Source organism: Stegostoma tigrinum, chromosome 10 (assembly GCF_030684315.1).
Source record: "Stegostoma tigrinum isolate sSteTig4 chromosome 10, sSteTig4.hap1, whole genome shotgun sequence".
NCBI classification, from domain to species: domain Eukaryota; kingdom Metazoa; phylum Chordata; class Chondrichthyes; order Orectolobiformes; family Stegostomatidae; genus Stegostoma; species Stegostoma tigrinum.
The window spans coordinates 8,118,757-8,131,073 of NC_081363.1; the positions used below are offsets into that span (position 1 = coordinate 8,118,757).

Consider the following 12,317-nt stretch of genomic DNA (forward strand, 5'->3'; position numbering starts at 1 on the left):
TGTAAGGTGGAGGAAGCAAGGGTCTAGCACAGCTTTAGAGGATTACAGGCTTGCTTGGAAAGAGCTCAAAAGTGGACTGAGGAGAGCCAGGAGGGCCAACAAAAAAGGCTTGGCAGGAAGAATTAGGGAGAACCCAAAGGCATTTTACTCACATGTGAGGAATAAGAGAATGATCAGGGAGAAGGTAGGGCCGATCAGGGATAGCGTAGGGAACTTGTGCGTGGAGTCTGAGCAGATAGGGGAAGCCCTAAATGAGTTTTTTGCTTCGGTTTTCACTACGGAAAGGGACCTTGTTGTGAATGAGAACTTTGAGGAGCAGGGAAACAGACTTGAACAGATCGAGATTGAGGAAGTTGATGTGCTGGAAATTTTGGCAAACATTAAGATTGATACGTCCCCAGGGCCAGACCAAATTTATCCTAGGTTGCTCCAGGAAGCGAGAAAGGACGTTGCTAAGCCGCTGGCGAAGATCTTTGCTTCCTCACTCTCCATGGGAATCGTACTGGAAGATTGGAGGGAGGCAAATGTTGTTCCTCTATTAAAGAAAGGGAATAGGGAAATCCCTGGAAATTACAGACCAGTCAGTCTTACGTCTGTGGTCAGCAAGGTTTTGGAAAGAATTCTGAGGGATAGGATTTATGACTGTTTGGAAAAGCATAGCGTGATTAAAGGGAGCCAGCATGGCTTTGTGAGGGGCAGGTCATGCCTCACAAATCTTTTTGAGTTCTTTGAGGAGGTCACGAGACAGGTTGATGAGGGTCGAGCAGTGGATGTGGTGTACATGGACTTCAAGACATTTGATAAGGTTCCCCACGGCAGGCTCATTCATAAAGTCAGGAGGTATAGGATACAGGGTGATTTGGCTGTTTGGATTCAGAATTGGTTTGCTGACAGGAGGCAGAGAATGGTTGCAGATGGTTGGTGTTCTGCCTGGAGGTCAGTGCTGAGTGGTGTCCCGCAGGGCTCTGTTCTTGAGCCTCTGCTCTTTGTAGTTTTTATAAATGACTTGGATGACTCGGTTGAGGGGTGGGTTAGTATGTTTGCTGATGACACAAAGGTTGGAGGTGCCGTTGATAGTATCAAGGGCTATTGCAGGCTTCAGCAAGACATTGACAGTATGCAGAGCTGGGCTGAGAAATGGCAGATGGAGTTCAACCTGAATAAATGCGAAGTGATGCATTTTGGAAGGTCGAACTTAAGTGCTGAATATAGGATTAAAGGCAGGATTCTCAGCAGTGTGGAGGAACAGCAGGATCTTGGTGTTCAAGTGCATAGCTCCCTCAAAGTTGCTACCCAAGTGGATAAGGTTGTTAAGAAAGCATATAGTGTTTTGACTTTCATTAACGGAGGATTGAGTTTAAGACCCGTGAGGTTTTGCTGCAGCTCTACAAAACCCTGGTGAGACCAACTTGGAATATTGTGTCCAGTTCTGGTTGCCCTGTTATAGGAAAGATGTGGAGGCTTTGGAGAGGGTGCAAAGGAGGTTTACCAGGATGCCGCCTGGACTGGAGGGCGTGTCTTACGAGGAGAGGTTGACCGAGCTCGGGCTTTTCTCTCTGGAGAGAAGGAGGAAGAGAGGTGACCTGATCGAGGTGTACAAGGTAATGAGAGGCATGGATAGAGTCGATAGCCAGAGACTTTCCCCCAAGGCAGGATTGATTGCCACAAGGGGTCATAGTTTTAAGGTGTTAGGAGGAAGGTATAGAGTAGACGTCAGAGGGAGTTTCTTCACCCAGAGAGTTGTGAGCGCATGGAATAGTTTACCAGTGGTAGTTGTGGAAGCAGAGTCATTAGTGACATTTAGGCGACTGCTGGACATGCAGATGGACAGCAGTGAATTGATGGGAATGTAGGTTAGGTTATTTTCTTTTTGGATTAGGATTATTCCACGGCACAACATTGTGGGCCGAAGGGCCTGTACTGTGCTGTACTTTTCTATGTTCTATATTCTAAATCTAAAGCCTATCCTTTTGGCCCATCTCTCCAGCCATACATTCATCTTAACCACCTCCTATTTCTATATTCACTACTGTGTGGCCCTGCAAGCAATCCAGAAATTGCTAAAGGTCGTGATACTAAAGGGCAAAATAGTTAAGAATATTTTTGGACATAACTGAAGATGGACTCTGAATGTCTTTTTAAAATAATGAAATACTTCCGGGTTGCTTCATTCAAAGCTCATCGTTCCAAAGAGTGAACATGAGAACTTCCCGGGAAAGTGATGAGTAGTGGAAGAAAGAAATGTGTTCTGAGGTGAGATGGATAGAAACTTTTATATATTGAATTAAGACTTGGAATGTCCTTCCTGAAATGTTGGTGAAAGCAGGCAGATCAATAATCAAGGGCAAAATTCGATGGGCAGAAGTTTTCAGGGGTGTGCAGAGAGCAGAGACTGGGACTAATTAGAGAACTCTACAAAGAATCAGCACAGATGCGGTCAGAAAAATGGTCTTCTGCACTGTCTCATTTTAGGATTAGTTAGCTGAGTACTAATATGCAACCTAAATACAGGCTAGTGAGAATGCAAAAAGTTAAATTTTGCTTACCAGTTGTCTCATTAAAATTCTGTATTGTCAGAGGTCATGTTGCCATAGTTACAAGTACACTGTCTCCATGGGACCCAGTGTAGTCCCAGATCTGATAGGTTTTTGTCATAAAATCCTTATTAAACTGTCTCCATGACAGATAATGGTACAATGCAGTTTCTGTATCTTTATGCTGTCGACAAGATTGATATTTGCAGTTAGCTGCATCTCATCCATTCTAATATTGGAAGGCTTCATTCTTATTTTTAAATATAAAAGCCTGTCTGTCAGATGGGTAACATCAGAATTGTAATCCTCATCCTCCAAGTTCCAAATTGTTCGGGGAAACTCTATTCTCAACAGGACTTAACTGTATCTTTGAACCTAACAATGTTATATTGAAAATAACAACTGGGGTTTTAGATTGTACTCAATAGCTGATAGGTAATGGTAATCAGTGACTTGGATTCAGTAGGTACTGCAGATGCTGGAAGCCAGAGTTAGTAGATGCGAAGCAAGACAAGCACAGCAAGACAGACAGCATCCAAGGAGCAGGAAAGTCAATGTTTTGGGCCATCCAAACTTCCTCTGAAAGGGTTTCAGCCTGGAACGTTGACTTCTCCTGCTCATTGGATGCTGTCTGACCTGCTGTACTTTTTCAGCTTCACAGGCAATGGCTGCCAGCCTCCAGGTTGGGCTTGAAGTCTCTCGGAATTAAAGATAATTTCTTGGATGTTGCGCAGTTAACCTAGGAGAAAAGTATAGGGCAATAATAAAAGTAAAAGTAATTGTTTTTGTTTTCTTCTTGCATCTTTGAGTACACAATTAGTCTTAAAAACTGAGGTGCAAGGATCATCAAGTTGGCTAATGAAGGGTCTGTTTGATCCCTGATTTACTTGGGAAGGTAGAAGTTGGGAGGGTGGATGTATCAGAGCAAGTGGTGAGTATGTGGGTTGGGCACAGAGGAAAGCAAGGTGGATGTGTCATGTGATGAGTCCTCTTGCAAGGTGCCCTACCAAACTTGCCATTTCTAGCCCATATCCAATCACTAACATGATCTCAGAACCCTGGTACCATAGGATTGGACTGTACCTTTCCCGTAGGTGCCCACATCAGTTCATATCGATGGGGAACTATTCAGCAGGAGGTGAAAGGCCACAAAATGGATGTGAGTAGATTGGCTGCCCATTGTGGAAAGGAAAATTTTTGGGAGTTGATCCACTCTGTTCAGCATCATGCCCTGACCCCATTGTTTTCTTTAAATTGAGTTCTGGGCACCTCACCTCCAGTAGAATATGTCAACCTTTTGTAAGGATGGATAGGATAGATTCATCAGAATGATGGTAGGGCTTAAAGATTTAAATTATGAGGACAAGTTGTAAAAACATGACATGTATTTTATATGTCAACTTTAAATCAAAGTTTTTAAAATGACAGTGTAGATAGAGAAGATCTCCGCTCAGGCATTATAGACAAACTTGAATGAAAGCTTTTTAGGAGCGAGCTAAGGTAAAGCTGTCACTCAAAGGACAGTCGAAATCTATGACTCTCTTCCTGAAGGCTGTGAATGCTAATCTAGTACGTAATTTCAGGAATGAGATCAGTAGATTTGGGAAAGGGTATTGAGGAAGGTGGATCTAGTGTGGTTGCTATCTAATAACTAATTATTTAATTAATGGTCAAATCAAAAGGCAGAACAGACCCAAGGGACTGATTGGCATCACACTGTTCCAGTGGTCTCTATCTCATAGCTGATGGGAGCTTTGTAACTTTTTTGTGTGGGCATGGAAAGGTTTCTCCTCCTGACCATGCCTCTGCATTTATAGATGTGAGAGAGGATTCTTCATTTACAATGATAGGTAGCTGGTTGGTCTTGCGTGATGGTCAGTCACTTGAATGAAATACTGATAGCTGCTATAAAGTTTGGAGTGTTGCTCACTAGCAAAATGAGTATGGAAGGTGAATGTAGGAGAAGAATTTCAAGAACCGGGAAACCGATTAAGGCATATAGGATAAGTGCCGTGAAAGGGGAGTAATACAAGCTGCCGTTAGACATGATGGCTGAAATGTCTTCCATTTCGTGCTGTAAATATTTTATAAAATGTATTCTAGTTTTAATTTATTTTTGAAAGATGTGAGCAAAATGATGATCAAAATTCTGTATGGTCAAGTAAAGAGTCTGATTAAGTGGAGTTATAAATTAGAATGATAGGAGGGGGTGGTACTTCTAATGGCTAAGATTATCGCTGGACTGTTAACCCAGAGACCTAGGTAATGTTCTGGGGACCCTGGAATCCTGCCACGGCATACCGTGGAATTTGAATAAATATCTGGACCTAACAGTCTAAAGATGACCGTGAATCCATTGTCGATTGTTTGAAAAACTCATCTTGTTCACTATGGCCCTTTAGGGAAGGAAATCTGCTGACCTTACCTGGTCTGGCCTACAGTGACTCCAGACCCACAGCAATGTGGTTGACTCTTAATTGCCCTCTGGGCAGTTAGGGATTGGTAATAAATGTTGCCTAGCCAGTGACACCCTCATCCTGTGAATGAATTAAAAATAAATCTCAAGCCAACATCATCTGCAGTCATGTGGTTGATATATGCTGATGATGTGTAAGACAATGTCCCTTCAATTCAAGATTGTCTGCCTCTATCATTACCTCAATTCACAATGGCTAAAACCCTTGTGCTAACTTTATACTCTCTACTGCTTGTTTGAGATATTAATACAAAGCTCCATGTACCCTGTCAGGTGGATGCAAGAGAGCCCATAGGATTATTTTGAGGAAGAGAGTTTTACTTTGAGCACTTGGGCAACAATTAGCACATACTCTGCTTTCCCAGTGACAATTGTTATCTGAGTATGACCACATTCTGAGGAAGGGTCACCAGACGCGAAGCGTTAACTCTTTTTTTTTCCTCTACAGATGCTGCCAGACCTGCTGAGCTTTTCCAGCAACTTCTGTTTATGTTCCATGCTACAAGATAAACCATGCCTTGTGCTAAATGTAGGTTGAAATCTCTCCTGTCCTCGTCAATCTCCATTTCTGATTGATGAAAGCTTTTGTCTTCATTTTGCAAAACCTTCCGTGCTTTACCCCTAGCCTGCAAGCACACTTAACTCCTCATCATGAAGTTATGCTGCAGCTATACAAAACCCTGGTTCGGCCACATCTGGAGTATTATACCCAGTTCTGGTCGCTTCATTACAGGAAAGATGTGGAAGTGTTGGAAAACGTACAGAGGAGATTTACCAGGATGATGCCTGGAATGGAGGGAAGGTCTTACGAGGAAAGGTTGAGAGAGCAAGGGCTTTTCTTTTTAGAATGACAAAGGATGAGAGGTGACTTGATAGAGGTGTACAAAATGGTCAGAGGAACAGATAGAGTGGATAGCCGGAGACTCTTTCTTAGGGTGGAGGTAGCTATTACGAGGGGGCATAGTTTTAAAGTTAGTGGAGGTAGATACAGGGGAGACGTCAGAGATAGGTTCTTTACTCAGAGAGTGATGGCGTGTGGAATGCATTGCCGGAGAGAGTAGTGGAGTTGGCCTCATTAGGGGCATTTAAGTGGCTTTTAGACAGGCATATGGATGATTGTATAAAGGTAGGGTTGGAGGTTAGTTAGACCTTAGGTTTAGGATAAAAGTTCGGTACAACATCATGGGCCAAAGGGCCTGTACTGTGCTGTACTGTTCTGTGTTCTATCTCAGTCTGTGTACTAGTTGTTCTAGCCTGCTTGGTAACTGCCCCCACTCCATAGTTGATGGCAGAGCTATTTGCTACCTTGATCCCTCTCTTTGGAACATTCTTTAAAAACCTTGCTGTTTTCTCTGTCGCCCAACGTTAAGGTGTCCACAATCTTTCATTTTAAAATGTATATTTTAAGCCATCTCTTCTAAATTGCCCCACTATGCTTGACATTCCCTTCCTCTCTGTGAAGGGAATGAATTTTCTCTGCATTGGAGGGGTCTGTATAACTGCAAGCTGTTGTGGGTGATGTTCCAAATTATGCAGTAAGTTGCTAGAATTGGTTCTGCTATTGAAAGCGTTGCTGGAGGGTTGTAAACATCACTGCAGTTACATTTTATAAGAAACATTTGAGATGCTGCAGTTGCGTTTTTTTTAGAAAAGGTTTTGTCTGCTCATATCAAGTTCCTATGGCAACAAAAGAAATTGATTAAAACCATGACAGTGTATACAAGAACAGAAATAGGGCATTTTGAATCATCCGCAATACCAAATGGTAAATACCTCTGCTGAGCACTTCCTATCATTTTCTAGTCAAAATATTTTGCTGTGGTATGCTATTTAAAAAAAATGAATAAATCATGGTAGTTAACAACCCAGTTTCTATGGCAATCTGTGAGCAAAGTTGCTGGAAGTTGCTGTTGCAAGAGTGCCTGGCAACCCCTTTATATTTTAGAGCTACTCTCACTGCAAGTGGCCTCACCAGCTGGTGGGGCTACTGTTGCTCTGAATTCAGCTTGCTGGCACAACACGATGGATTCAGAGCAACACTCCACATCTGACACTTGCATGGATTTGAAATGTCCTTGCCAAGAGTTTGCTATTTTGAATATCCGCTAGACTCAATTTGATATTGCTACACTATTCCGATTTTCTGTGCTCATAGTTGTGTTCAGCTGGATGCAATAGGTTAGCAACTCTGAATGATACAGCATGACCATAGGTACAGCCATCTTCTCACCTCACTCCCTTCTGTTTCCTCCTTGGTCCTATCATTTTTTTTTCTTACTGTATTGATCTGATTTCCTTTGGGGCATTAATATTATGAACACATAGGAACGGGAGTATGCCATTCATCTCTTCGAATCTGTTCTGCCATTCATTGAGATCACTCTGTGGCCAAATTTCATGTAGCCTTTGGCCCATATCACTTAATACCTTTACTGAACAAAGCATTGTATATGTCAGGTTTAAAATTAACAACTGAATTTGAAACTTCTTCCACCACACTTAAAGTAATGCATTCCAGATTGCAATAATTTGCTGTGCTTTTATAAAGAAAGTCTCCTACTGCAGTCTCTAATTCTTCTGCTGGAACCTGAAATTTATGACGTCTAATTAATAACATTTTGTCAGTGGCAGAAGGGTTTTCTTTATTTACCCTATCCAAACCATGAGAATTTTAAATAGCTTAATCAAATCTTCTCTTAATGCCCTCTGTTGCTTCAGGAGAACAGTCTTAGCTTTTCCTAATTCTTCAGACATGTGAAGCCCTTCAATCATGGTGCCATTCTGGTAAATTTCCTGTGCATCCTCTTTAAGCCCTTGATATTTTTCTTAGTGATGATCCAGAATTGAATATTGTATGCCAGTTCAAGTTTAACTAGCATTTGATAAACGTTTTGCATTCTTGCATTTTATATTCTGTCTCTATTTATAAAATCAAGATTACCCCCACTTTTTTTAACAAACTTCTCAACTTAGCTTGCTGCATTCAAAGATACACCGCCAGTCTCTCTCTACACCTTATAAACTTGTCATTTAGTTTATAATTATCCTCCATATTGTTTCTACCTGACTGTATCACTGCACATCTCTTTATATTAGTGATTTTTTAAAAAATTCCCATTTCATCAGTCTGTGAAGTTTGTTACTATCCTCCTTATTCAATATTACATTTCTGAATTTTGTATCATCTGTAAACTTTGTAGTTTGCTGTGTGTACTAAGTCCTGGAAATTGATATGAACCAGAAGTAGCAGTGGTCCTCATACTGACTCCTGGGAAGTGCCACTTTTTACTCCCTTCCTTCTAATTCGAAAAATTCACCACTATAGGACAAAGAACAAATAAAATTACAGCACAGGAATAGGCCCTTCGGCCCTCCAAGCCTGCACCGACATGCTGCCCGTCACGGCTAAAACACCCTACCCTACTGGGACCATATCCCTTTATTCCCATCTTATTCATATACTTGTCAAGATGCCCTTTAAAAGTTGCTATATTATCTGCTTCCATTACCTCCCCCAGCAGCAAGTTCCAGGCACCCACCGCCCTCTGTGTAAAAAAAAAACTTGCCTTGTACATCACCTTTAAACCTTGCCCCTCACACCTTAAACCTATGGGCCCTGGTAACTGACTCTTCCACGCTGGGGAAAAAGCTTCTGACTGTCCATTCTGTCTATGTCCTTCATAATGTTGTAGACGTCTAGCAGGTCCCCCCTCAACTTCCGTTGTTCCAGTGAGAACAACCCAAGTTTCTCCAACCTCTCCTCATAGCTGATGGCCTCCATACCAGGCACCATCCTGATAAATCTTTTCTGTACCCTCTCCAAAGCCACTGAATCCTTCTGGTAGTGTGGCCACCAGAATTGAACACAATATTCCAAATGCGGCCTAACTAAGATTCTATAAAGCTGCAACATTACCTGCCAATTTTTAAACTCAGTGCCCCAGCCGATGAAGACAAGCATGGTGTATGCCTCGTTGACTACCTTTTCCACCTGGATTGCTACTTTCAGTGCCCTATGGACCTGTACGCCCAGATCCCTCTGCCTATCAGTACTCTTAAGGGTTCTGCCATTTACTGTGTATTTTCTATTTGGATTAGACTTTCCAAATGCGTTACCTCACACTTTTCTGGATCAAACTTCAGCTGCCACCTCTCTGCCCAAGTCACCAACCAGTCTATATTCTGCTGTACCCCTTGATGGTCCTCATCGCTATCCACAATTCCACCAACCTTTGTGTCATTGGCAAACTTACCAATCAGACCAGTTACATTCTCCTCCAGAAGTAATGGGAACTGCAGATGCTGGAGAATCCGAGATAACAAAGTATGGAGCTAGATGAACACAGCAGGCCAAGCAGCATCTTAGGAGCAGAAAAGCTAATGTTTTGGACCTGGAAACGTCAGCTTTTGTGCTCCTAGGGTGCTGCTTGGCCTGCTGTGTTCATTCAGCTCCACACATTCTCCTCCAGATCATTTATATTTATTACAAACAGCGAAGGTCCCAACTCTAAGATAACAAAGTGTGGAGCTGGATGAACACAGCAGGCCAAGCAGCATCTCAGGAGCACAAAAGCTGACGTTTCGGGCCTAGACCCTTCATCAGAGACCTCTCTGATGAAGGGTCTAGGCCCGAAATGTCAGCTTTTGTGCTCCTGAGATGCTGCTTGGCCTGCTGTGTTCATCCAGCTCCACACTTTGTTATCTTGGACTCTCCAGCATCTGCAGTTCCCATTATCACTGATAAGGTCCCAACACTGATCCCTGAGGAATGCCACTAGTCACAGCCCTCTGTATAGAAACACACCCTTCCACTGCTACCCTATCACCTATGACTGAGCCAGTTTTTTTTATCCAGTGTCTGACTTCTGCTCTTTGAAGATTATGTACTTATGCTGCCACTATCCTTTTAATCTCATGTGTTTTAATTATGCTAACTAATCTCTGTCTGGTATAGTATCATACTCCTTTTGAAAATGTATGAAAGTAATTTTAACCTCATTACCCCATCATCCCTCTTTGTTACTTCATTCATGTTTGTCAAGTCAGTTCAACATGATTTGTTTTCCGTTACTACCAAGAATACTGAGTAATTCGTTCAGTAATGCCTAACAAAGTCACCACACCTATTATGGTAGGGAACAGTTCTTGTCATGTGAGCCCTGTAAGCTGTCTGCTGAATATGTACTTTGAGGAGATGATGTGAATGTTGAATCTACATGGGTTAAAAACACACCTCTTAATTACTTGGAACAGAGAGAGGTAACTTTTTTAAAAAAGGCGGTTGATAGAATACAGCCTGGGCCCACAACAAAGGCCTGACCTTGAACTTGGAGCTGGAAGATAAGACACAGGAGGTAATTTTTGCAAATGGACATTGTCTTAAAAGAAAGGTAATTCCAAAAACAACTAAATAGCCTACAGAAAGGACAGATTGCAAGTTGTCTTCTTTCTTCATTTCTGAGAGCCATGAGATTTGAAATTCTTTCCTCAAGCCCCTCTAATTTTGCCATCTCTCTCTTCCCTCTTTTAAAGCTCCTCATCAAAATTCATCTGTGACCAAATTTTGATTCTCTTTTCTAATACTTCCTTTAATGAGCTCATTGCTTTTTTTAAATGCATTATACATATATCTGTGAAGAAACTTAGTATGTACTTTCTCGTGGTTGATGCAAACATTGCACCTTGATTGAGCCTCTGAATCTGAAACCATTGTTGTTTCCTCTGTCGTATCTTAATCTGAGCAGACTCACTGCAGGTTAATGATCAAATATTGGGCCGTGGAGCATACAGCTGAACTTGGTATACTTCACCATTGTGCCACTGAGGCACTCAAACCCAGTACTGTTTATAAATGAGTACGTCTAAGAGTATTTTCTCTCCTTAGGTTTGTGTCTGGAGAAACTAGTAATGGCAGCATCGCCACGAAATGATGTGCAGCCTGATACCGAACAAGAAATAATTACATGTTATGAAAAGGCTGGTGACATAGCTCTGCTTTACTTACAAGAAACTGAAAGGGTAAGAAAAATATGCTTGGGTACGCTAATGTTGTTAAGCTCACATTGCTTTATATCCTATGTAATGGTGCATTGTGGTTCTTTGTTTTGTTCTTCATTGCAGACTCTTGAAAAAGGTGATCTCTTGTAGTGATTGGAATGAGGTCAGCTAGGTGCATATCATAGAATATGACCTGTCTGAGTGGGACTGTTAGGGAGTCCTGGCTGACAGATAGAAACAGAGGTGACAGAGGCTCTGTTCACTCTGAGAGTTTGCTCTGAGGGAGTAGGATCAGTGTCGACGACCTCTAAATGTAAATAAAGGCTGATTTGGTAATGGGATACTTGCATCTCTCGAGCTATTTCACACATCATCTAGATTATTAGTCCAATGATGTTACTGATATGCTTCTAAAAGTCTTAAAAAAAGTGTCAGACATTCTGTTCATTCTGAGAGTTGGCTCTGAGGGAAACACATGTGAATAAATGCTGACTGTGGAAGTGAAATAACTTGGAGTTATTTCATCTTTGAGTTTCTGCCCTTGTTCAAATTAAGCATCACCTTGAAAGTTCTGGGATAGTAGGAACTGCAGATGCAGGAGAATCTGAGATAACAAGGTGTAGAGCTGGATGAACAAGCAGCATCAGAGGAGCAGGAAGGCTGCCATTTCGGGCCTAGACCCCCCCTCCAGAAATCGGGGAGGGGAAGGGTGTTCTGAAATAAGTAAGTTTCAGAACACCCTTCTGGGCGAGGGCGAGGCAGATAGAAGATGGATAGAGGAGAAGATAGGTGGAGAGGAGACAGACAAGTCAAAGAGGCGGGGATGGAGCCAGTAAAGGTGAGTGTAGGTGGGGAGGAGATAGGTCAGTCCAGGGAGGATGGACAGGTCAAGGGGGTGGGATGAGGTTAGTAGGTAGGAAATGGGGGTGCGGCTTGAGGTGGGAGGGGGGGGATAGGTGGCAGGAAGGACAGGTTAGGGATGCAGGGACAAGCTGGGCTGGTTTTGGGATGTGGTAGCGGGAGGGGAGATTTTGAAGCTTGTGAAATCCACATTGATACCATTGGGCTGCAGGGTTCCCAAGTGGAATATGAGTTGCTGTTCCTGCAACATTCGGGTAACGTCATTGTGGCACTGCAGGAGGCCTATGATGGACATGTCATCTGAGGAATGGGAGGGGGAGTTGAAATGGTTCACGACTGGGAGGTGCAGTTGTTTAGTGCGAACCGAGCATAGGTGTTCTGCAAAGCGGTCCCCAAGCCTCTGCTTGGTTTCCCTGATTTAGAGGAGGCCACAACGGATACAGCGGATG

At 42.6% G+C, this 12,317-nt stretch overlaps 1 protein-coding gene across 2 annotated transcripts in view; it reads left to right on the forward strand.

The window, feature by feature from the left end:
- Nucleotides 1-12,317, forward strand: part of ttc7b (tetratricopeptide repeat domain 7B) — a 433,024-nt gene that overhangs the window by 29,777 nt on the left and 390,930 nt on the right. For both annotated transcript variants that reach the window (XM_059648959.1, XM_059648958.1), the window contains exon 4: nt 10,895-11,028. In XM_059648959.1, coding sequence (XP_059504942.1) covers nt 10,895-11,028 — 134 coding nt within the window. The remainder of the gene's footprint in view (nt 1-10,894; nt 11,029-12,317) is intronic.